Source organism: Peromyscus eremicus, chromosome 7, assembly GCF_949786415.1.
Source record: "Peromyscus eremicus chromosome 7, PerEre_H2_v1, whole genome shotgun sequence".
Taxonomy (NCBI): Eukaryota; Metazoa; Chordata; class Mammalia; order Rodentia; family Cricetidae; genus Peromyscus; species Peromyscus eremicus.
The window spans coordinates 74,680,559-74,707,647 of NC_081422.1; the positions used below are offsets into that span (position 1 = coordinate 74,680,559).

At 40.3% G+C, this 27,089-nt stretch overlaps 1 protein-coding gene across 1 annotated transcript in view; it reads right to left on the reverse strand.

The window, feature by feature from the left end:
- Impg1 (interphotoreceptor matrix proteoglycan 1) overlaps window positions 1-27,089 on the reverse strand; it is a 100,787-nt gene that overhangs the window by 59,678 nt on the left and 14,020 nt on the right. The window contains exons 5-11 of the mRNA XM_059267037.1: window positions 24,410-24,513; window positions 20,845-20,997; window positions 13,427-13,485; window positions 9,566-9,586; window positions 7,545-7,789; window positions 5,841-5,917; window positions 4,724-4,802 (exon numbers count right to left, since the gene is read on the reverse strand). Coding sequence (XP_059123020.1) covers window positions 4,724-4,802; window positions 5,841-5,917; window positions 7,545-7,789; window positions 9,566-9,586; window positions 13,427-13,485; window positions 20,845-20,997; window positions 24,410-24,513 — 738 coding nt within the window. The remainder of the gene's footprint in view (window positions 1-4,723; window positions 4,803-5,840; window positions 5,918-7,544; window positions 7,790-9,565; window positions 9,587-13,426; window positions 13,486-20,844; window positions 20,998-24,409; window positions 24,514-27,089) is intronic.

Here is a 27,089-nt window from a genome sequence, read left to right on the forward strand (position 1 = left end):
TAATTTTTTCAAAGGTGTTTATTTTAGAATAAATGAAGCGAAGGTTGGCTATTTGGAAAGTTAAATAAGATTGCCAAAATCTTGATGAAAGTAATCAAAAGAAACTGAGAAGACCCAAATTGATAAAATTAGAGATGAAAAGGGAATATTAAAACAGATACTACTGGATTTCATAAAATTACTAGTTTTCACTCTGAAACCATACATTTCATATAATTGGAAAATCTAAAAGAAATAAGTGAATGTCTAGATACATATGACCTAGCCATATTAAACCAAGATAAGATAAGCAATTTAAATAGATTTATAGTGACCAGTGATATTTAAAAAAAAAACCAAAAAACAAACAAACAAACAAACAAACAAACAAAAAACCAACAAAACTTCTACTGGAGAGGTGTCTCAGTGGTTAAGAACGTGTGCTACTCTTATAGAGGATGCAAGTTGAATCCTCGGGGTCCGTGTTGGGTGGTTCACAAATACTTGTAACTTCAGCTGCAGGAAGATATGACTGTGAATACACACACATGTAAATACACACAACATAACACATCATGCACACACATAAACACACTCAATTTAAGACAAAAAACAAACAAAATCTTAAAAAATGTGCCTGAGGTGATTACGAGTACTTGCCCCCGTACAGCAGATGCAAAAATAATTCTGCTGGATGTGTTACTATACCTGATTTTAAATAATAGTACAGAGCCATAGTAATAAAAACACCTTTTTGGCATGAATCCAGACACATCAATCAATGAAACAGACTAGAAGACCCAGGCACAAGGCCATATAGCCCACCTAATATTTGACAAAGATGTCAAAATAAACATTAAAGAAATACACCAACAAATGGTGCTAGAACTGGATATCTACACTTAGAAAAATGAAACCCAGCAGGGCGGTGGTGGCGCATGCCTTTAATCCCAGCACTTGGGAGGCAGAGCCAGGCAGATCTCTGTGAGTTCGAGGCCAGCCTGGGCTACCAAGTGAGTTCCAGGAAAGGCGCAAAGGTACACAGAGAAACCCTGTCTCAAAAAAACCAAAAAAAGAAAAAAAAAAAAAAGAAAAATGAAACCCTTGTTTCTTTCCCTGATTAAAATTCAACTCCAAATGGCTCCAGGACCTCAACATAAGACATGACAACCTGGATCTGTCATCAAGAAAAGTAGGAAACAAGGTATAGACACAGGTTAAGGACTTTCTGAATAGGACTCTGATTGCTCAGGAGGGAAAAAAAGAGCAATAATCAACAAATGGGAGCTCATAAAATTGAAAAGCTTTGCACAACAGAGGTAACTGTCAATCAAATGAAGAGACAGCCTACAGAATGGAACAAAAAATTTTACAGCTATATATTTGACAGAGGATTAGAATCTAGAATATGCGAAGAATTCAAGAAATTAAACATCAAGAAAACACTCCAATACAATATGGGCCCAGTCCGCTGGTGCAATAGTGGTATGATGGTTACGTGGGTAACGAAAGACTTCTGGTCAGTTATGAGGTCCGCTTCTTAGGAAGGATTTCCATGTTTGGGGCTACACATTGGTCAACATCTCATGACTGGGAATATTATAGGCTCCAGTGGGCCTGTTGTTTTGCTAAACGGTCGTGCTGTAAAACTGCCTTCTAAATATTTATGTTCATACTCAGTCTGCGTTTCTCTCAGTGTGGCCAGAGAAGCTTCTTTTTGAATGGGTAGTGGTTAATTCAGGGACTCATAACTGTCAGAGTGCTGAGGATAAGTGACTGTTGAGTGGCCAGACTTCAATGGGACATCTCTATCAACCCTATCCTCAGGGCTCAGAGATGATCACAGAAGATAGAAGGGAAGAAAGTAAGAGCAGGATGCTGGGAAGGAGGGCTGTGGAATACTGATTTGTGGACATGACTTGGCCATTGTGATCATGGACTCACTGCAGCTATGGCTACCTGAAGAAGACCTGTACAAGATTAAGCCAACATTTTTGCAAGCAGGTAGCACTAAGTGTAATCAGTAAAAAAAGAAAAGAAAAAAAGAGGATATCATGGTAGGAGGGAGGATTGTGGGAACACGGTCAAAAGAATGAGCCATGGTGAACAATGCCTTGGAGAACTGTGAGGAGGCTCCAGGAAAAAAGGCAGAGGGCCTTTTACTTCAGGTGCGTTTTGTTGTCTGGATTGTTCTTAGATATGTGATTTCGTGCCTCCTGTGACAAACATTTACATTCAATTTATACGACATGTCCATTCTTGTTGGATGTCAGAACAAAGCTATAGAACCCAATCTGGTCAGTGTACCCTGAATCTGGACATGGTCTTCTGCCTGGCTTTCATGCTTTCCCAGATATAACCTATAGTATGTGCTAGGCACTGTGTTTAAATTGGTCTGTCCTGAGAAAGTTCTAGGAAAGGGCTGGTTTTTAATACTTAGTGTGTGCCTACTGACATTTATTTACATGTTTTTCTGAACTCAAACAACCTTCCTTGGATCGTTACTTTCTTTGTTACATTCATGTATAAAAGTACATTGAAACCGAAGTAAAGTGGTCTATGTGTGCCAGTGGTTGGGAGTTAGTTCTAGTTCTTTCCTTCCATCTTGTCGAGGCAGGGCTTTACTTGTTTTTATCTCTCTTCACATTCTACACTAGCTGGCTTATGAGCTTCTGTATGATTCTCCTGTCTCTACATTGCATCTCACATAGGAGTGCTGGGATTACAGATTTGAGCTATTGTATCCAGCTTTCTGTGGGTCTAAGGGTTTGAAATCAGGTTGGCAAGCTTGTGCAGCTAGCATTTTTTTCCCTGCTGAGTTATTTGATCAGACTGAAGATAACTATTTTAAAGGATAAGTCTACTCAAGGCAAATACAGTATAACCTGGAGAAAACTTGAATGATGGTCCTGATCCTGACCTTGTGCAAATCGCTTCCTGTCTCTAGCTTTGCTTTTCTCATTTTTGAAGCACAGAGGCTTAACTGAATTATCTCTAGAATTCTTTTTTAGCTCTACTGTTGTATGATGTATACTTGCATGGGAACAGCAAAGCAATTTGAAAGTGTATAATGCATTTGTCATAGATACATCATCATTTTAAATAGTCTACTTGAAATGCCAATATTATAAGAGTTTCTGATCTTATAATTAAAGCAAATAATCCAGGGACAGCATTAACCATTTTATCAAAGGTATGTTTTGTTGTATATAACCAACTCTCAGATGATTTTAAGGCCAAAATGGTGGTTGATATCCACTGTGATTGATTATAAATGGGCCCAAATTATTCTTTGATACTTCTATTGATAGTTAAGGCCTGTATTTTTTACTGCTTGAGTCTCTGTGATTGCTTAGACATTAGAAGGAGAGAAATGATGCTGTTTCTGGGCCCACGAGTGGTTAGAATACTGCCTCTCTCAAACATGGCTGCAAAACTGTGAGGAAGTCCAAGCATCCTCATGGAGAGACGCACATACAGGAGAATGGGGCCTCAAGCCCACAGCCCCAGCTAAGCACTGATTTTCCAGCAATGTGCCGAGGTCACCATGAAAATGGATCTTTGATAGCAGTTGAACTCCGCCCACTGGCACATGTAGAGCAGAGCTGTCTCCACCCACTACTGCCCAAACTTCAGATTTACAGGAAATAAGTGGCTATTTTTAGCCATTAACTTTAGTAATGCAACAGATAACTGCCATGAAATGAATACTTTCTTGCAGTAATCATGTAAACTAAGTTCAATTTGTACAATAAGCTCTGCTATCATGACATACATGTATTTCTGAAAAGTTCATGTTCTATGATTATTTACCTACCTGTTGAATACAATCTATGAAGAAAATAGCACCAAGGAAGTATTTTATAAGGAGTCCCAACTAAAACAGCAACAAAACCTTTAGAAAACCCAGACACCACACAGCTCCAGAGGCGTTCACACTTAGAACTACAGTGCAAGCTGATCAACCTCAGATCCCCAGTCTTGTGTCTCCTAAAAGATCTTCACCAGACAACCTACAGAGTGGAAAGGAGGATTGGCACGTGTTGGAGGCCAGCCTTTACATGCTGGAAGCCAAGGTTACATAGTAAGAACTCATCTCTAAGAAAACAAAAAAAGTAAAAATTAAAAATAAATATGAAAGAAGACAAAAAAAAATTACCAATCAATAAGACTTCAGTGTTTAGTGATTTCCTTATGTGTAATCCACACTAAAAAGCACTCATGAGGTGAGGTAGCTCATGTCTGAAATCCCAGCATTCAGGAATCTGAGTCACATAGGGAAATTCTGTCTCAAAAACCAAACCTAAGAAAACATTTAAAAGAGAGCAGACAGCCTGTTAGTGACATGTGGGAATGATGGACTAAAGTGAAGTTTCATCCCTCTGTAGCTCTACCCCTGGGTCAAGGATTCGGGCCTCATAACCTCCTTTGTCCTAGTGGACTCTCTTTCAAAGCCTGGAAGAGATTTCTGTTGGTGAGGCTTTGACTCCAGTGTCTCTCACTACACCCAGGAAGGGTGGCCAGGCTTCCCAGGGGACTGGGGACTAGAACTGAGGGGAGGATGTTGCATTGGAGAGGCGCATGTTCCTCAGAAGGAGGTGATTCAGTGGATTCTGTTGGTGATGCTGGTGAGACACACCTTTCCGGGGTTGAGAAGACTTTTTTCCAGGGGTTTGAGAAAGAGCATTGATGGATTCTCAGAGAATGTCATCATCAAACATTGACTATATGAGAAGAAACTCACCAGGCAGGTCAGGTCCTTCTCGGGCCACTGCCTCAAGCCCAGGTTCACTGAGCAGAAGTTCTGAACTCAGAGTAGCATCCTGAAGAGTGAATTTAGAAAGAAAGATGTCAAGAAGGGATGTTTCTCTGTGCACGAGAAGGGTTATACTTATATCTTGAATACTGTTACTTCTATTTAAGCAAAGAATTTTGTTACTAGCATGACATCTATGGAGGAGGAGCCTGGAACTATGTCCTGGAAAACAACAACAACAACAACATGGTCTGGCCAGGCAATCTCCTTCCTGATCTCTTGTTTCTCAGCTGGCGTGTCTTCCTGGATAACTAATGACTGAAATACTTTGAACCGTGTTAGTCATGCTTTCATTTAAAATTCTTTCATGTCAAGAGGGCACAGAGGGCACCGAGCTTACTCAGAATATCTACTTATGAACACTCCAGTAAAAGCTTGTAGAACACTGAAACTGCCAGAGCTTTAAGTTGAATACAAAAATCACTGCCGCATTGATTACTTTTAGTTTCTAATACATTAATTTGCTTTACCACCTCCCATAAATAAGAATGTAAGTAAAGCTCTTAGGAATAAAAAATAGACTTATAAGTGTATTTCTGAAAATCAAAGTTAAGTATTATATTTTGCTTTAATTATTCTTTTTAGTTCATGAAACACAGGAAAAGGCACTGGCCACTGAGCCTGATGGTCTGAGTTCAATCACTGGGACCCCCCTACAGTGTAAGGAGAAAACCAACTTCTGCAGATCATCCTCTGGGCTCCCCATATATGCTCCACATGTCTGCTGTGGCATGCCTGTGTCTCTTCTTCCTTTTTCAATAAATGAATGAATATAAAAAAATAAAATTTAAAATGTGTCTTATTAAACACAGAGCACAACCTGACTCAAAATGAAACAAATGTCTAACTAAGTCTAAGAAATATTTGAAATGTAATTTGAATTAATTTTTGTTAATGCAGTTATTGGAAGTGGGCTCCCAATTACAGACCTAAAAATATAAAATACTTGTACTTAACATTACAAATAGTATTTTTTTCCATTCAGTCTGCAAAACTGATTATTTTGTTAGAGGGTTTTAAACAGAAGGACAAGAAACTCACTTACCTCAGTGATGTCAGCAATGGGCATGGGCAGCCCCGACAGGGTGACAGGTTTGGAGACTGACAATGACCCACCAACTTCTGGGATGAAAAAAAAAAATCACAAGGCTAAATGTTTCTTTTTTTTTTTTCCTTTTGTGATTTAGGCAATAAAACAGTTTAGGTTCTAAAATGTGGTAATAGCCAAGTCGTAAGGAGTACTACTACAAATCATTAAGAAATTGGAGTTACAGACTAATGGTCATTAATCTGAAGGAAAGATCCAGGATTGTGTCTTGCATGCTTATGTGATGGGAATTATTAAGAACAGGATGAAAGAGTGGAAGAGATTGGTTAATGGGTACAACAATCAGTGTAAGTAGACAGAAGGAACTAGGATTATATTGCTCAGTGGGGTGATTATAGTTAATGATAATGTATTGTACATTTCATAATTGCTATAAGAGAAGTTTTGAATGCTCTGTTCACAAAGGAATGATACAGAATAAAGTGATGGGTATAATAACTACACTGCTTTGATCATTATGTGCTATACACATGTATCTAATCATAACTTTATATTCCAAGAATATATGTAATTATTATGTGCCAATTACATAATAAAAGCAATTACAAAACAATAGCAGTTTAGAGATTTGTAGGGTCCCCAGTCTTAGTCTACAGATTTGGATCAAGTAGTGAGGCTGGTTGGCTGGGCAAATGGGGATAAAAATGTTACTTAGCCAGCAAAGAAAGAAATGGTTAGTATCAACACTATAAAATGGGAGCATCTGGAGTTCAACTCCATCCCTCCTCCTCGTTCTCAGAATATCCCAAGAAAGCTCAACAAAGACACACGGCCAGAGGAGCAAATAAGCTTGGAGATGAGTTTGAAGTTGTTCCCTTGTTGCCTCAGAGGTGCCATAACCTCCCTCCAAATTTCTAGAGATAATGATTTGCTCATATAAATCAGATAATAGAACTGCCAGAGAATGATAGTTTCATGCCATCTTGTGCTGAAATGGCATTTTCATTGTCTATCTATTATACTGTCTGCAGTGTCTTGAGTTTCAGGCTCCTGGGTCCCCCCTACAGCATCCTCTATAGGTCCCAAGCATGTTGGATTATCTTGTTTATGTCTTTGGATCCCATTGAAGGTTGACAAACAGATTGTATCAGTGGTTCCTTACCTTCCTCTCTGGGGTGGGTTGTATTAGTGGGCAGCCCTCAGGCCTGGAGGTAGTAGTGAGGTCATGCTACTTCTAATCTTATGGGGCTATTCCATTCCTTTGAGTAAAGAAAATTTTCATGGGCAGTCCCTCTATCAACTCTTTTTAAACTAGCCTCACTGAATATGCTGTCTGTTTCCTTATGAAGCCTGAGTAGTTTACTAGCTGAGAAGATATGTGTAAGCTATGCCAGATAAACGGGATTGTCCAAGAATTCTCCCCTTTATCTGGGCCCTACTGACTGAACATGGTTACTCTGAATTGAAACTATTGTATTCTCCTAGACTTATCTTTAGTGCAAAGTGATCACCAAGGGCTGATTAATAAAATGCAGGAGGAAGTGAAGAGAAACAGAAATAGTACTATACATGATGTACCTGTCCTAGTAACGACTGACTTTACAGGGCCCAAGTTAAAATGACAATCCATCATATAGTCATAATTTCTAGCTTCTCTGTTAGAATGAGGATAAACTCAGAACTATGGCATCACCAACTGACCATCATTGAACCAAATCGTCCCCACATCCAAGGAATGGTCTCCATCTAGTAGTTGGATGATGAGTTTTTTGAGGTCCATAGTTGTGAGGTAGATTTCTGGTTGCTTGTCTTCTATGGCTCCGAGATGGATTCTTTCACTTTCAATTTTGTTGGAATCAAGAGACGGGAGGTTGCTTGCAGGGCTGTGTACTTCTTTGTGGTCTCTCTTAAAGATGGCCATAAGTTGTATTTCTGTGGAGCTTGAACTGTGGAGAGCAGAGGACAGGTTCCATCCAAAGCCATTGTTATTAGACTAGAGAGTTTCTGTGTTGCTATAAGTCTTCAGGACAATTTAATCTCTTTTCTGATATCCAACTTAGAACATTTCAATATTTACCAGAAATTTAACATACTGAAAAATATGGACAAATACTTTGTTTTAAAGTAGAATGTCAGCCTGGAGATTAAGTCTAATTCGAAAAAGGATTGTGAACTGGTTCCATACATATTTATATTAAAAAATGTGCTAATGATTCGTTGCTAATTGATCAATGGTTTTGGTGGTCTTAAAGCCATGCAATGCCAATCAGAAAGAGAGATGAATTGACCCTTTTTCTACAGGATATCTCCTTTCGGGTCTATGGCATGGTATGCATGATGTAGCAGCGGCACAATAGGCTATGTATGTATACCATAACCAAATGGACCTTCAGTTCTTAAGGCCTTTTTCTTCCATTATTTTCCACAAAGTATTTTATTATTTTATTTTTGTCTTTTTTTGAGACAGAGTTTCCCTGTGTAATAGCTCTGGTTGTTCTGGAACTTGTTTTGTAGACCAGGCTGGCCTCAAACTCACAGATATCCACGTGCCTCTGCCTCCTGAGTGCTGGGATTAAAGGCATACACCACCACCACTACCTGGCCACAAAGTATTTTTTAAATTAAAAAAAATTTGTAAATGAAATAGAGCAAGGAAAGAAAATAATAAAAGATGTAAGAACAGGGAAAGGAAGCAGGTACACAGTGTATGATTAACTGTATTTACTACCATATTTATTAACACAGTATCTTTCAGCATCCAAACCCCAAACAAGATTCTTCACAGCTCTGTCCTTGAGAATAAAGTGTTGCCTTTTGTTTCATGCCATAAATCTACACCGAGAGATGCAGAAGTGTTTTAAGGGCCTCAGGAGCTGATAATGTGTATTCTTGGCAGTTCTTCAGACCACACAATCAGTCAGCGACTACAGTTCATTATTTCACTAGTCAATTGCAGGAGCCAAAGCCAGATTCTCATTACTGATCTCTCCAAGGTATAGTGGGTCATTTCCCCACCTCAAACTGACCTTGGGGCTGAGGAGCAAATTGGTTTCTCTCCTTTATTCTTAGACTTCAGTTGGTTGTACTCATGAGTATGAAGCCAGCCAGCTAATCTCCCATTGCAAACATACAAGAATTAGTTAAATCATGATGCTGGCATAAAACACCTATATTCTCACATTTTTTATAATTAGGGCTGTAGTTTTTTGTTTTTTTTTTTATAGAATGCTTTTTATAGAATGGTCAAGTCATTGTTTCCCTGCTAATCTCACATAGTAATTTGACTAGAGAGTTTTTTTTTTAAATTACTAAATAATAATTAGTTCCATTTAAATAATACTACTAAAAATAATTGCCACATTCAAGATATTACATTAGAAAATTATTAAAACAAAAACAAAAACAAAAATAGCTTATGCTGGGTGGTAGTGGCACATGTCTTTAGTCCTGGCACTTGGGAGGCAGAGGCAGGTAGATCTCTGATTTCGAGGCCAGCCTGGTCTACAGAGAAAGTTTCAAGACAGCCAGGGCTAAACAGAGAAACCATGTCTAGAAAAAAGCCAAAACTCAAACAAAACAAAAGACAAACAAACAAACAAAAAAAAACCAACCAACCAACCAACCAACCAAACAAACAAAAAGCCACCCCCCAAAAAAGCAGTTTATACATTTGTGGAGGGAAGCATACCATATTTCAAAAACATAAAAATAATCAAAATTACCCATCTCTTTCTTTCTTTGGTCTTCATTTCACCACACACCATGAAAACATGCAAGAGAGAAAGACTTTTGATAAGATTTATTGAAGCAGTCAGTGGATTATTTTATACACAAAAATACTTATATATTGTCCTTCATGTTTGTCTAGCACTTTGGAGAAACACACAAACTGCCACCAGAATTTGGATGGTACCTTTAAGAATCATGAGTCTCAGGATGTAAATACAGTTTCTGATCAGGATTTGAGCCTTAGTTCAAAGATGCCTGTGTATTTACAGTCTTCTCTTTAAACTTGTTGATTTACTCAAAGAGGCTGCAGATATATGCTATGCATCTTACATTTGGGGAACTACTGTCAGGATGTTTTCAAAAAGCATTTTGCAAACAGTTTCCTTACCTCCTGAATGTCATGAAGGGATTTGTTTACTCTCAGAGGTAACTTGTCTGAGATTGACCCAGAGAACTAGTGTTTTGCTGATTTTGAATTGCTTTAATCAGTTGAGGAATTAGTTCAATTCACCAGGAAAACTTGTGAGAAAAACAACACCCATTTACTGAGTGGGTGCTATGCACCAAGAGTTTTATATGTATTTTCATTTAATGTTTACAACAACAGAATCCTCATTTCACAGGCACTGCAAAGGCAGTGGGAGACAGAGTCAATTGGACCCAAAGGAGGTAGGATTTGAATTTGGGGCTGTGTCTCCTCAACCTTGGTTTCATTTTGTCACCCTATCCACTGGTGTGTGCCTGAGAAAAACAATTTGGTTACCAAAGTTACAGACAAATTTTAAAATTTAGTCTAGAAGCTATATTCAGTGTTCTTTCTTTGCATTTTAAATGACAGTTGCTGATGAAGACAGTCCATATAGGTGATGGGATTGGTGTCACTGGCACTTCTGGACTACAAATTCATTTCACTCTTCTTTCCTGGTACACCATGGCCACAGTGGATATGCTACAGACTTGTTTGTTGTGGGATAATCTTTTTGTACACTGTGAATGTGTCACTCTGATTGGTTTAATAAAAAGCTGAATGGCAAATAGCTAGGCAGGATTTTTTGGGGCAGAGAGAAGGCTGGGAAGAAGGTAGAGTAGCCAGCCAGACAGAAAAAAACCAGGAAAACAGCATGGTCAGTACAGAATAAAAGTAATACAACTACGAGGCAGAAAGTAGATTAATAGAAATGGGTTAATTTAAGTTATAAGAACTAGTTAGAAACAAGCATAAGCTATCGGCCAAGCTTTCATAATTAATAAAAAGTCTCCATGTAGTTATTTGGGAGCTGGCTGGTGGGATAGAAAAAAAATCAACCTACACTTGTTCCCATGTTCCTTTGATGACAGAGAACCCTCTGTCCTTCTAAGTGGCACTGCTCTGTGAGGAGAGACTGCCTCTCTACCAGACATTCATCCAGGGCCTGCCTCTTGCTTCTTTGCAATTTGTAACCCATGAAGCCAAGGAGAGAGGCCAAAACCTATTCCCGCCAATGAAAAACTGCTTTGTTGACATAGCCCTTGCATAAGCAAACAGAAATCTTAAAAAAAAAAAAAAAGTATTTATTGCCACAACCAAGATACGGAGCACATTCACCAATGTCAAAGCTTTATCCTGTCTCTTTGTGATCCTTCCCTTTCACACTCTGCTTCACCATCTCCAAGCAGCTCCTGATACATTTTCTGTCACTGTAGCTGAGTTCCTGTTTTCTGGAATTTAATGTAAATAGAACATAATGCACTCTTGTCTGGTCTTTCACTCAGCACAGTTATTTTGAGGTGCATTCATGTTGCCACATATGTCAAAAGTGTTACTTCTTTGTCCAGAAACGTGTCTATACTGAGCACATTCTAGAATTGTTTATGGCTCTGTTGATGGACAGTTGGTTGGTTTGTTTTGTTCTGGGCTCGTAAAGATAAAGATGCTCTGGATGTTTATGCACCAGGCTGAAGAAATGTACTCTACCACTGTTTGTGTGATTATTAATAGTTTTTCCGCACTTGCTTTTAGGGATGAAGCAATACTCTAAGTGGTGCTTTAACTGTTAATCTTGAAAATTATAGTAATAATGGAGTCCTAACTACTTTCCAGTTGTGTTGAGAGAATCAGGTGAGGATGTTAATATCAAGCTATTCGTGAAGTTATAAATAAGCTTTTCTATAAATGAGACAAAGGAAAGGCAATATATGTGACTGCTAGGGGCTGTCTCATCTGTGGGCATCTGGCCCCATAACAAAAGTCACTTCCTTCACAGTAAGTTTATCCAACAGTATCCCCAGCATTGGTATCAATGACCAAATGTTTGTGCTGCTCACAAGCGTATCATTTATTGAACTCAGGGGCCCACATACTTTTCAGTGGACTGAAGTCCTTATGACAGAAGGAAAATTATTGGCAAAATGCAACGAAACATATTTTATAAACATATTTGGCAGAAATAGGAATAAATCCTGACACAGACAAACACTTTGGAAAGATTCAGTTTCCAGGCATGCCTCTTTAAAAGTTTTACCTTGGAAAATTTCATTGCCTAACATTGTGATTTTCCTCGGAAGTAGATTTTTTTTTTTACAATTAGATTTTCATTTGTTGAAGGGAGGCAATAACACACATTTAATCACTCACCAGGAGAAGCATTTCCATCATTTCCTGAAGCTGTAGATTAAAAATTTGTTCTTTAACTGTAGCACTTTATTCAGAAGAGCCCGCCATCTATGCAAAACATGTGCCTATCACCTTTGATTACCCTCTCATCCATCTGACTTCCAGTCGAATACTGCAGAGGGGCATCTCGACACAAAGCAAAATGAGTTTGCTTTGGTAAATATTAGGTTTTTCATCTTTTATCACTCTCCCTTTCTGATATCCCTCTCCTCTGGAGTGATACAAATCAGAGAGGCCTGACAGCCCTGGGAAGTGCAGCTAGTTCATTTCCTAAGCCCTTGTCTCCAGGCATAAGCTTGCTTTCACAGGTGTCCTCCTGCTCCAAGACCAGGTAGTGATGGAGCCAGGAAGACTCCCATGAGGCCTGATCTTCCCAAGTCACCTCCTCACTCACTAGGCATGGAAGTTCATTCTGCTTCCACCACGGCTGCTGTGTGCGCACTGCAGCACACCGGTAAGAAGCACCATTTCAGGATTTTGCCTGTAGATGTTTGAAGTAAGCAGAACTTTGAAAACGAAGCAAACATTCAAACCCGGGAACCCTCATTAGGGTGGTAAGAGCACAAATGGCTTACAGACTTGCTTCTGCTGGAGTGTGATCCCGCCCTGCTTTAGCATGGCGTTATTTTATCATTTCAAGCTTCAAGTCACTACTTTTTGAGCCAGCATTATTTTAGTCCATACACTAGATCAAATTAAAACATATATTTTGTGAAGTCTTGCCTTTGCCCCTGTGTATTCCATTCCTTTAATGCCTCCACCCATAAAAGCCACTTTAAAAAACAATCAGATTCACCCGTGTCTCCTGGCTAACGTAATTTATGCCAACAGGGATGAGATTTTAGCCTTGGGGAGGACGTGAGGCAAGCCAGTAGGAAGGCAATTAATTGTTACTGTTTTGGATCTGTCTTTACTGAGGTATTTTCCAGAGGTTTGCTAATGACATTGCCAAGGACAGCTGAGAGGTGCAGGAGGACGGTTCTCCCAGCTTTCGGAGGGAGCCGCATTGCAGATCCCTTCAGTAGCACAGCTTCCTGTTCTAATCAGAGCTCCAATATCTCAAAAGTATCCAGTCTGTAGGACCAGACTGAGCTAAACACCTGAGAGAAAAGGGACCTTCTAATCCTCAGAATGTCACTTTTAAAGGAGGATGGGGAGGAAGTGATTTAAAAGTTGAGAACAGTCTAATTCTCTTACTTACCCAAATCCTAACACATGGATTTCTTGGAACCCTGGAAGTTTCTTAAATATCTTTTGCAACTGCAGAGAGAAAGAAATGCATGAAGTATTCGTTGGTCCTATTGGCTCAGATGCTACCAAACAAACAAACAAATAAACGAAGCCTCTAAACACATTTGAGAAGTCAGTTAGGGGACAGTTGAAATGGAAAGCTGAAACAAAATATGTCAAACTCCCTCTATTCACAGATATTTCTGAAGCCTAGAGAGCACTTTGCTATTAGCTTAAAAGCCATATATGGATAGCCCTGAGAGGCTTGAAATGTTTATTTTACATAAATATGAAATAATTTTAAGATGGCATTTGGAGGGAACCTTTTAAACTACATCATTTTCATCTCCATAGAGTAATACACAATTTTTGCCTATGTAGCTAATGATAAGCTAATGATGTTCCCTGAATTGAATTAGAGGATTTAGAAAATACAACACTAAAGGTATTATTAAATGCAAAATGGCTGATCAGTTAGATTTGTTCTTAGACCTCCGTGGATTTCACAAGTTTTCTCATTAGTGAGGCTGGCTATCAGGACAGTCTTCCTAGCTCCTCCCTAGGCTTGCAGCCCCATCTCTGTGTCCCCAGGTTCTGAGGGAGTGGGAGGTTCTCTCCAAATCTTCCTTCACAGTGTCCTTCTTTGGCTTCCTTCCTCTTCTTTCCCTCTCACTGTTCAGTTTTCTTGGCTCTATCTGATTCCTCTCTTTAGTCTATAAGTGTCAAGACCCTGCAAGTTCCCAGCCAGCCTTCCCAGCTCATGCTCCTTATTTCATGATCTTCCCCTACCCCAGTCTTCTGGGGGAAGGCTACAAGACAAGAGGGCCTGAGAGGAAGGCAAAGCCCCACTAGTAGAGGAGCTTGAGTGGGACAACAGGGGACAAGTGAGGCTGGCCTTGTCCCCCCATCCCTGCCTCTCTCTCATCTGTCATTCCTCAGGTGGGGAAATCAGATTTTCTCCCATGGCTTCAGCAATCTCCTTATACCCAGTCTTGAGTTCTCCACACAAGTATAATTTCTTCTCCAAATCTCCACTATTTCTAGACTTCCTTGCGTCAGACAAGTTAGAAGTCCCCAATTAAATCTTTCCTTTCATAAGTTGCCTTTGTCATGGTATCTCTTCACAGCAATAGAAAAGTAAGACATACTTCTTTCTGCTGTTATCCCATTTATGCGTAGCCTGTAGCTGACCTTCATTGAACTGAAGATGACATCTGTCCTTTCCCCATTTATAACATGCACTTCTATTTCTCCAAAGCCCCATGGATTATTTTATCTTGGTCCACAATACAGCGCACCTCCCCCGCCCCCCATCTTCTGCTCACTGACTGCTTCTACTGAGCCTTTCTCTACTGAAAAGTGACAGTTCCAAACTCAGGTGCAATTTGGAGTATTTCTTCTCTCTGCCAGGCCACATCTCTCAAGTATACCCTCTGAGTTCTAAGAGGTGCATGCCCTTTGGCCTAGGGGATGGAGTCCTCTTTTTTCAGTTTTAGCTTCCTTGCTCTTAGAATCCACTGGAGTGCCATCCACACACAGAAGGAATTCAACAATACTGCTTGATGAGTTGAGTTCTTCTCTTCATTCTCTAAACTCATCAACTGCTTTGTCACTGTATCTAAAATCACCTCCCCTCTGCATCTCCAGCGCCAAGGACTGTAGCAGTGATGCACAGAGAGATAATCCCCAATCTCCTCTGGGGCTTTGGGCTGCATCATGGAAATTTTTTTCTTCCAGCAGACTGATTTACCTTCTAATTATATTTCTTTGTGCCAATATTAAAAATAGTTTTCATTTCCTGAACCTATAGGAATTCTGGTGATGAAAGCAGCTTAGTCTGGGTGATAAGAGGATACTGTGCAGGGCTGGGTTTAAATATTGGTGCTATTACTTTCTAGTTGCAAACTCCTGAGTTTATTGCTTCATTTGAATCATGGTCTTTTGATCAAAATGGGACAAGGGTACCCATGCCACAAGGTACCAGTAAGGAATGAGAAAACAGTAACACATGCCTGGCAAACAATCAGTGACTTTTATAATAGATTATTATTATTATTATTATTATTATTATTATTATTATTATTATTATTTATTTTCTACTTTTCCACCTGGGTTACTAGCTCCCTGAGAATCTCAATCCTCCCCACCTCACTCTGACCCCAAGCATGGATTCTCCAAGGGCAGACTCAGTTTTAGACACTTTTTTTTTTTAAAGACTCAGCAGGGAAGGGAAGATGGAGGGTCCCCACTGTGATGTGGGGGAAGGATACCTGGGGAAATAAGTTTGTGTGCCTCTTCCCTACTCTGTAATGAGCTGAACAGAAAAGAATCAGTGGAAAGGAGGGGCAAGGTTCTGCAAAGCTGGGCCTTATTTGGAAGCCCACAGGAGGGGTTCTTGTACATACTTCAGGCCCGACCTGCTATCCTGTGGGAGCAGCTTTGGGACCACGGTGAATTTGGGGTGTGAAGGTCAAGTGCATGCTGCAGTATCTGGAGCGAGGCACCATGGTTCTGAAGTAGTCTCTTTACAGAGACCCTAGTCTATTGTGCAAACAGTTAGTGAAGCAAGGAAGGCCTCCATGGAAGCTGCCCTTGCAGTGCTCAGGATGGGGAGGGCTGGCTGTCTTCCCTCTCCTCCTTGAGTGCTCCACAACACAGGATTTGATGTAGGAGATTTTTTGTTTGTGTTCATGCCCTCTTTGTGAACCCTGTCTGAGTTTGATTAAGAATCAGCTTTGCATCGGAGGGTGTAGATGGCGTCTAGGGACACGATGACAAAAGCCTCCGGTTAATTCTGCTAAGTAATCTAGTGGGGACCTTCCAATCATGAAGCACTAGCCACTAAACTGCTAATTAAGTGCCCACTTAACCTTATTAATAATCCCGAGTGCACAGGGGTCTCCCTGATTCTGCTAGAATGTATGTTAACAGGCTATAAAAAGGCAGCTACAGCTGAGTTCTGCAGAGTGTCTGCACAGGGGGAAAGCATTGAGACAACAATCAAGTGATTCCTTTTGACATTTGTATTCAATTGCTCATTAGCTTTATTGTGGAAATTAAATCACTGCAAAGCACTGTCCATTAATTCCTGATTAGGCTCAAATGACTGCTAACACAGGCTATGGGTGGAGTGCATGAATTGGCTTTCTAATACAGGCCTTGAGCAGTCCTGCACAGGAGCCAGTGGGGGGGACAGGAGATACAGAGGACTGTGCCTTAGGTAATGGTAGACTTTGCAGAAAGAGTCAGCAGTGGTGATGTGATACTCTTTGGAGTAAAGTTGGACAAGACATAGACGTCTTTGTTAGTAAGCTTTTTGGGGGGCTAGAGGGCGACTTGATGATACAGTTATCCTTTTTCCATAAACATTCATTGAGAAAACGAGGAAGCATTGTGGTAGTGATGAAGGAGCAAAGCTTGACTACCTGGGTGAGGGGGCCAGGTAAATATCATGACAGGCCTCTATAACTCACTTAAGAACTAGGCCTCAGTTCTCGACTATACTAGGCCTGGACCAAACCTCCCCCCCCGCCCCAAGTCAGGTAATAACCAAATTATGACAAAGCCTGGGGTTTGTTCATGCCTGGCCCCAAATGGAAAAGCTGTAGCCCTAATCAGCCCCTAACTAGCCCTGGCCAATTAGAACGTACTAATATGAATGCCACTTGCTTAAGCCAATCATGTCAAATGACTTAGTTGCCCTACGAACTCCCCTTAGCTGTGCTTAAAAGGAGCCCACACATCCCTCTCAAGATCATTGCCATTTTGGATAGGTGAGCAATCCCACATGCATGTGGCGAAAGGACCAAGCAGACACCATAAAAGGCTGCTCAGTCTTCTCTCAGAGATCAGGCCTCAATTTCAGTTTCCTGAGACTTGAGCAAGCAGTTTCTGGGAGGGCCATGAACAAAAGACATAGTCCCTGCAGTAGCTCCCTTTCTGCACATACTCTGACTGCTCAAGGTTCAGCCAATTGTTTACTGTCTGGGACCCCTCACCAACTTAGAGTTATGTGCATGAGTCAAGGACAGAGCCTGGGCCACTGAGTCGTCCCCTGTAGTCAGTACATGTTAGGCCAGGCAGCGTCCATGGCAGCCCACTCGCATAAACCAATCCTGATAAACGTCTGAGGGCTCCAAATGTCCTACTGATAATCCTTGTTGAAAAATTCCTCCTGACCCCAACCAGTGAATTCAAAGGTTACATACCCTCACCCAATTCTATGATATACCACCCTGTTAGTGGTTTTTCCCTTTAAAAACCCCTCATTCTGAGAGCTTAGGGCCATCCTCCTCCATCCACTGTGTCGAAGAGTTGGACTCGGACCAAGCCCAGGCTTGCTTGTTATCGATAAACCCCTGTGTGTTTTGCATTGGATAACAGCTCTGTGGTGGTCTTGCTAGGGAGTCTGGTGATGTGGGCACAGCAGTGGTCTAATAAATGCTCTTGTTGATTGCGTCATGACTGGTGGTCTTTTGGGGACTTCTTGCTGACCCTAGCACTGGGTTGGAATCTTCTCTTTGCCAGGTAATAACTTTGCCTGCTGGGGATGTCCATTTGCCTCTTTGTGCTTCAGTTTCCTCACGCATTAAAGGGGAAATGATACTTACTTTACTGTCTAGTTTTATATCAACGACACAAGCTAGAGTTGTCAGAGAGGAAGGAGCCTCAATAGAGAAAATGTCTCCATAAGACTGGGCTGTAGGCAAGCCTGTGAGGGCATTTTCCTAACTCATGACTGATGGGGGAGGGCACAGCTCATTGTGGAAGGTACCATCCCTGGGTTGCTATTCCTGCCTCCAGGTTCCTGCCAGACTTGAGTTCCTGTCCTGACTTCCTTCCATGATGAATAGTGAGTTAGGGGTTGGGTTAGGGTTAGGGTTAAGGTTTGGGCTTGGGTTAAGTTTATGGTTTGGTTAGGTTAGACAGAGTCTCGTAATACTCTCTATTATGCTCCTTTATGTGTTCATAGTGTTAACAAGTCAGATAAGAGTCTGTGGTCAATTTCTCTCAGCCTCAGCAAGATCTAAACTTCTCCTTGAGAGTATCGACTGTTTTCTTTCATGTGGTAGTAACTTTTATAAAGGTAGCTAAAAAAAAGGAAGGAATACAAGGTTTCATACTTAGAAACCACATTTGTGGATGGTCTGGATACACCTGAACCTTTCCCAGCATGGCCAGGTAGCAAAGGGCATCTTTTCCTCATTGTTTGAGAATTCACTACTCACCTCTCACCTACAGAGGAGATGTATTCATAAAACCTCCTTTACGTCCAACCCCCTCATCTGCAGCAAGTCAATTAACTACAAAGGATCATTTCTATAAAGTGAAAGCCAAGGATTCTGCTGTGTTCATGAACCACACACCGGTGCTTAGACATGGGTTAGTAAGCAGAATGAACTAACGAAGAGTTTGTTACCTGTTCTATTTGGTATTTAAAACACTCTTTCTACCAAATCCTCATACCTTTCGGACATCTTCAGAAGATCTGGACACCACGATAAAGCCTGGCCTTCCTTTCATACTTGTCTTATACCCCTTCATTATCACCTCTTGTTGGGAGGGGGCGCAAAACAGCTTGACCTCACAGCTGCCACGACAGGTTTAGAAGCCCAGACAAAGCTTCTGGCAGGCAATACCTGAATCTAGGAAAAGCCATAAGCTGACCCCACCCAGGGAGGCCTGCATCTAAGGGGAAATACCTGACATTCCAAAGTGGGGCCTGCATCTAAGGGGAAATGTCTGATATTCCAAACATTTCTTATACCTACCTTACCTACCTGGGCTAGGGGCTCTCTGCTCTCAGAGAGTCCAAGCTCCAAGCTTGAAAATAAATGCTCTTTGCTTTTACATATGGGATTCAGTCTCTGTGGTGGTCTTTTGGGGTTCTCCATGATCTGGGCATAACACTCTTTCTTTCTCACTTTAATTGACAGAAATACAAACTATTTTCAACTTTCCCTCATTTTTAGTATTCACTCATGCTGCCTTCTTGGTCTAGATGACTTAACACATACACATCTTTTCACTCCATGTAGGGAACACACACAGACTAAAGGAATGGTTTTTAACGAACTCCAACACTGTGAACCAGTGGTGTTTTATTGGGGTTACGTACAGCAGTATGTGTGAAGGGCTATTTTCAGGACCAGAGAAAACTCAAATGCAGCTGCATCACCAAAAAGTCCACCCCAACACTAGCAATGACCCAGGAGAGCTGTGTCCCTAGAGCTCTCTGCAGGAGTTGCAGGTAGCTTTCCTGGTCTAGGAATCTACTCTCTGGTCCCCACTGGTCAGGTTCCCCTCCCCCACAGTTGTTTACAACTCCAGGAAGAGCCTTTGATAATCTTATTCCTTTCAGCATACCCAGAAGTGTGATGTTTACTTCCAGAATCTCGTGAGTCTCTCCATTCCTCCTGGAGGGACTGTTTCAGTTCAGAGAACACTAACATTCAACTGTGGTCCCTCCACATGTCTCTATCATAGAAAATTTCATGCACCGTTATGAGTTTGGTGCCTCTGTGATGGACTCACTATACCTGGTGCACACTTTTGTAGCAGCCCTGGTCATGGTCATGTCTAAAACCCTTTCTGTCTCCTTTCCCCCCCTTTCCCATGCCACTTTCAGCATCCATATGCTACATTAAACAACATTGGATTTATCCTGCAGAGAGTTAAAGAACATGTGAATTCAGCCAAAGACAAAGAGATAGGATAATGTTCAAAGATAGAAACGTTATCTTGGGTGAGCTTCTGCTCTAGCAGTTGATGAATAAACATTATAATTATGTCTACTTATCATCATGTATTTAAATTGCATCAAACTGCAAAGATAGCATTAGTGATATAGCGGTAAACATAGATTTCTTTCAAATTGCAGAAGTGGAAATATTAATAGGGATATAATATTATGAATTGAAAATTTACATTTAAGTCCATTAGATTCTCTAGTTAGTGCATAGGTGATCATTTTATTTTAATCTTCTAAAATTTTAATCAATTTTACTGATATATAATTGACATATAAAAAGATGAAAACATTTAATATACACCTTGATGAATTTTTGGAAAAGTGTATACTTATGGGTCATTACCATAATGGCAATTTACATATGTAGAATATTTGTGGTTTTTAGCTAAATAAATGAAAAACTTACTAAAAATTAAAGATAATTTAAATATAAATGACGTTGGCCAATGGAAAAGCTGGACTGTATAAATGTCCCAATATTTTGGAACTTAATATATGTTAGTTTTCTTTTTAGTGGTTAACAATGGACGCCTGGTCACAAAAAGTTGGAGCTAATAGCCGAAGGATGTGTAACATTCTGTTGGCTCCCAGACAGTGCCATGACTTTGGGTGTGGGTGTGCAGGCTGGGTCCACTCACCTGTAGCTGGGACTGTCTCTCCAGATCCTGGTAATATGGGGACTCAGAGTTGGTGAGCTCTGCCTTGAACCTGTGGTTTGGCAGAGAGATGCTGAACTCCACCTTCTCCTCTGGTGAGATTTCAGACACACGAATGGGTTCTGTTTTGCTTTCCTAGGTTAAAAGAAAAAGGGCCTATATTAATGTAAACCACACACAATCTGCTATATTAAATAATATATGTTGCTATTGCATCAAGAATTGGACTTGACTGTTTGGGAATCAAGTGGTTTTGGAATAGAAGTCTGTTCGTTGGGATTCTGCTGCTCTCCAGCTGCATGACCGCACATGCACAGTTAAGGAGCTAGACAAGAAGTCTTGCGTCTTATGTCATCAGTGTGCACTGATGATTACGTGTGCCCGGAGTGGTCACACAATCTGCGCATGCGTGGTGTAGCTTCATAAGCTCACCTGTGCCTTAAAGAGTCGTGACTCAGACCCCCCCACCCCCCACCCCCGTTCTGTTCTCTCTTCCTTCCATCATCTTTCTCTTTCTCTCTGCACGTGCTCCTTCCCGAGGCCTGTTTCTCTTGTTCCCCCCAACCCCTCTTCCTTCTAATAAAGCTCTGATACTGATACTAGGTTTTGCCGTGGCCGTGACCTTTCTGTGTGGTAACCAGCACCGGTAACCAGTGCCGCTTATTATTCTTACACTGCTAATAATGAGTTGCTTCTGAATTTTAGTGAGAGACAAAGTAAGGCACTACTCGAACTCCATTGGATTGGTTATTTATGTACTTATTTGAGACAGGGTCTCAATCTGTAGTCCAGGCTGGCCTTGAATTTGAGGCAGTCTTCAATTTTTATTTATTTACTTGTTTTGAGTCCGAGTCTTATTGTTGCCCAAGCTATTCCTAAACTTGCTATAGAGTTAAGTCTGGCTTTGAACCCTTGATCCTCCTGCCTATGTCCATCCTTCCAATACCATCATCCAGCTTCAACATACTTTTAAAATAACACATGATAATTGTCTACACTTATAGGGTACAATGTGATATATGTTTATGATCTGGACTGATTGTGTCAAGCTCACTAACATATTCAGTACCTCAAATTCAAAAACATCTCTTTTTGTGTATGTTGAAAATGTTAAAATCTATTCTCCTAGAAACTTTGAAGCATACAATGTGGTTTCACTTATTGCAGTCCACATTCTGTGTGGACTGGAGATGATTTCTCAGGATTGACTGGAATCGGGGCCCTTTTTTCACGTTCTCTGGACTCTGGAGGGATTGCTCTATTTAGAGTCCACACATAAAAACATGGATTTTAAATGCCTCTCACCCAGTACCTTTTACTAGGGACTCCTCGTTACTTGTGGTTAAAACCTAGACTTCTTTTCTGCACATTTAGTGTTTCCCAGAGTCTTATTCCAATCTGCTTGAAAATGTTCATTTTTCACTCTGCGGCTATGATTGCTAGATTAATAAAAGGCCATATTCTGCTCTTCTCCTCCTGGAGAGTCTTCTAAAAATGCTCCCACCTTTAGCAATAGTATCCCTCCCCTCTCTCTTCTCTCTCTTCTCCTCTCTCTCTCTCTCTCTCTCTCTCTATCTCTATCTCTCTATCTCTCTATCTCTCTGTCTCTCTCTGTCTCTCGTGCATTTTATTCATTCTATGTTTTGTCTGAAATACTATTTCTGCTGTCTGGAGTCTAGAAGTCTTTGTTTCCCCTGAACACCAGTGCCACTGATTGCCTGTTGTCCTCTTTCTATCTGCAAGTCTTGTTGGTCCACACAATTCTCTACTGTACAAAAATCCCCTGAAGCAAAACCAGGGGGCTATTTATGCATAAAACTTAGTGAGTATGCACATCTAAGGAATGTACCTCTCGCAACCTGTCCTGGCTTATCATTTTGTCCCAGTCTTTCATCCTGCCACCTTTAATCACAGCACTCAGAGTATTCTGTCATATATAATTGCATATATGTTCCTTGGTGCAGAAGCTTCTCTTGCTTATCTTGGGATATTTGATGTACATCCCTAGTCTTGGCACATCAGTGGACTTCAGTAAAATAATTGCTGAGGGAAAGAATGGGCCATAGATACAAATGGTAGAGGCTGCTCACCAAGAGGTATGGCAGATGTCAGATGAAATGTGAGGGAATATTTCCACAGAGCGAGGTCCCTACACCAGATATTGAAGGAAGTGGGACACAGGCAACGTAAAGAAAGAAGGAAGAAAGACTAGTCATCCTATAAATTTTATGCTAAATATTTTGAACTATAAAATACTTTTTTTTCAATAGCACTTTGTCTGCTGGTGAGGCAAAAATTTTCAGAAAAACACATTATTTTTATTCCCTGTTCGCAGCAATAGTTCAGCTGTACCTGCTGCCATCTTGCCTGAAGGGCACATAGAGTAGGCAGCAGGGTGCTCATCAGGATTTCTCATGCAGAGCTGGGAAGATGGAATTTTTTGCCCTTGCCTTGCCTTGGAGGGAAATTGAAAGGATGGGGCAGGGAAAAGAGCCCCTCAAAGATTCCAGGGGAGAGGAGGTTGGCTGCAGCAACAGTAGAAGGATGGGGAGTTCTGGCTTGTCATTCTCTGCACAGCCAACTCCATTTCTCGGGAGCAATGAGGGCTTCGTTCCTCTGCTTCAGCACTGTCTGGACCAATGCTTCTGTTCAGTGACATTCTAAACACGGCTGCACCCATCCACATGGTCGCTAGTGTGTCTCTTAGCCTTAGACCACTGCTTCTGTTTTTCCCTGGTTCAGTGTGGAGGATTTGATACATTTGGTTGCTGCACGTGTCAGAGTCATGCTGCCAACAAGGCTTATATTTTAGTGGAGAGTGAGTGAATTGGTTGTGATCGATGGATTGATTTTAATGCTCAGGGAGCATTATTACACAGAAGTATCTGTCGTGTATTGGGGAGAAGGGTTTCTGCTTGCTTCTTGCAATTCCTCCTGTTTTATCTTAATCCTCAAGCTGTTTATTTCCTCAGTCCCTAGAATGAAGTAAGCATAGTGAATAGAGGGTCTGGAGAGATGGCTCAGTGGTTAAGAGCACTGACTGTTCTTCCAGAGGACACTGGTTCAATTCCCAGCACCCACATGGAAGCTAACAACTGTCTGTAACTCCAAAATCTGACACACTCATACAGACATACACACAGGCAAAACACCAATGCACATAAAATAAAAATAAATAAAAAAGAATAGTGAATAGAATAAAGTCACCGAGATTGCAGTGTGATGCAAACACAGCACTAAAAGTGTTGAGTATCTGATCCCTTCATCCCTTTCCCTATTTTACTGAAGAAAACAAACCAAGGGCTGGAGACATGACTCAGCTGGTAAGTGCTTACTGTACAAGACTGAGGCTGTGATCCCCAGAATCCAAGGAAAAGCCAAGGGTGAATGAGAGCCCAACTATAATCCTAGCACACATGTGCCCATATACATGTGAACATGCATACACCTATTATACACACCACATACACATAGACAGGAGAAAAAAGTAACAAAAAAGAAAAGACAAGACATGTGCATGAAAAACTGCCAACTCAGAACTTCTTACTGTTGTGGGCTTCTGGATGTCTTTGAGGGTGTCATTAAGAATCTCGTTGAGGTATGTGTCATCAGGAGGGAGTGGGAAGGGCCCCAGTGACATGCTGGCAACATCTGTAAAAATTAGAAAGATTTCAGACACAAAACTAAGACTATAAAAATTTAAATTAGAGTAAGGTCAAGATTTCATAATTCCAATTTAAATTAAAGCAAGGTCAAGATTCCACAATTCTGTATGTCAGATAAATGCATTCTGAATTCATTTTTCAAAGACCCAGTACATATGTCTTTGAAAAAACTATGAAGTCACACTTTCAATATCCATTAAGTTATTCCTTCTGGGACCAAAATTTGGAGTTCTACTATATGTTGTACAGTTAAATGAGTTGTCTAATGAGACCTGATTAATGTTTCTCTTTGTGACTATTTAAAGAACGTAAAGCCAAGTATTTATACTGAATCTGTTCTTTTGAACATTATCTGAGAACATTACCAAGTCTTTAAAGTCTAGACTGCTTTAGCAATCAGTAAATTTTAAATATTAAAAATTTAGATTATGGACTCCAAGAGATGAAAGAACATTAATATGCTATCAATTGCCATTTTAGTTTTCTTTTTTTGAGTTATTTTATTTGTATGAATATTTTGCCTGCATTTTTGTATGTGCACCATGTGAGTGCCTTTTACTCACAGAGTTCGGAAGAGGGCTTTGAATCCTCTAAAACTGGAGTTACAGGGAGTCGTGGGTTAGCATGTGAGTACTATGAATCAAACCTGTTTCCTTAGTCAGAGCAGCACTAGGCCATCTCTCCAACCCCTCAAGCCACCCTGTAAAGCATCCCCTTTAAAATGACCATCAAAAACTATTTCAGATCCCTGGAAAAAGATCAGAAACATTTAAAGACACCAAGTAATGGAAGTCTAGGTTCTATTCAAGGAGCAAATCATTTTAACCTATGTGTATTACTATTTTATTATAAATTATAATTATAGAAATGTTCAAAGAAAATAGTGTTATGATTAATTAGTTTATATTTAGTCAGAAATTGCTTTCCATTTTATTTTAATTAGGCAAAAACATAGAATGTACTGGTTTAGTTTTGAGCCTTAGGAAACAGGATATATCAATTAAAAAATTTGCACTTTCTTCATTTCCCCTTAAGAACATTTTAAAGTGTTGTTCGGCTCTGTGAGATTCTGTGATGTCATTGCACTGAGTGTGGATTCGTGGGTCTTATTGTGTTATCTGGAGAAATGACTTAAAGCACATTTATATATATATTTTTACATTTATTTGTTTTGTTGTTTCATGTGTATGAGTGTTTTGCTTGCATGTATGTCCTATGCACCTTGTGTGTGACTGATGTCTTCAGAGGTAATGAGAGGATAATGGACCCCCTGGGACTGGAGTTACAGATGGTTGTGGGCCACCATTGTGTAATGTCTAAATTGTCTACATCTATTTCCTTAAACCTTTATCACTTCTTTTCTTTTTAAATACACAGTAATTTATGATTACTTAGAGAGTCACCTTATAGTGTGATGAGTATTAGAACAGGTGATACTTTTGGGTAAAATAGTCCATGTCATTGGTTGATTAGGATCTGGAAGGACAGTATCACTGGTATCTTCCTTGATAACTATAGCTGAACAGCCTGCTGCAAGCATTTGAGCTGGAGAAATTCTCCATGGTAGCAGGCTTTCTCAGGCCACCAGCCCCTAAATCATGACACAGAGTCTTATTATTAGTTATGAATGCTCAGCCTTAGTATAGGCTTGTCCCACTAGCTCTTATAACTTATTTTAGTCTGTTTATCATCATCTACACTTTGTTTCAGGACTTTTTTTTTTTAAACCTTTCTTCTATTCTGTAAAACCTACTTCCCTACTTCTTCCATGTCTGTCTGTCTGGTGGCTGCCTGATTGGCTAGCCCAGGGAATCTCTCTTTTTCTCCCTCCTCTCCTCCCAAGCTTAGATTCCTCCTCCTACTTATTCTCTCTGCCCGACAGTCTTGCCTAGCTCTCTACTGCCTAGCTATTGGTTGGTCAGCCTTTTATTAGACCAATCAGGTGTCTCAGGCATGCAAGATGAAACAGCAACACATCTTTACATAATTAAACAAAGGCAACATAAACAAATACAGCACATTTTTACATAGTTAAAGTAATATTCCACAACATAAAGAAATGTAACACATTTTACGTAGTTAGACAAGTGCAACATAAACAAATGTAACACATATTTATGTAGTTAAAGTAATATTCCACAACACTCCACCCTGGGAGAACAATTCAAACTACCAAAACTTTATTATTTTATAACTAATTGGTTATACCCTATTTTTTACCCAATGAAAATAGCTTAGCAGTTAAACTAGATGAAAAATGTTCTTGTTTGAATGTCCTAGTTTGTTACTGTGAAAAGAGACATTATTGGGACTAAAAAAAACTAGGACCAATTATCAGGTTACAGGCCTATCCTTTAGTACATTTAACCTCCTTTAAAGACTGCCCTCCCTTGCTTCACACCTAAGGTGCCTAGTAATGCTTCTCACCAAATCCTAATCTCTGTGGTAGGTTGAAACTGAAAATGAGAGAAAACATGATGTTTTTTTTCTCTCTGAAACTAGCTTAATTTGCTTAATAAAATTATCTCCAGTTGTACCCATTGTACTGCAAATGGCCTAACT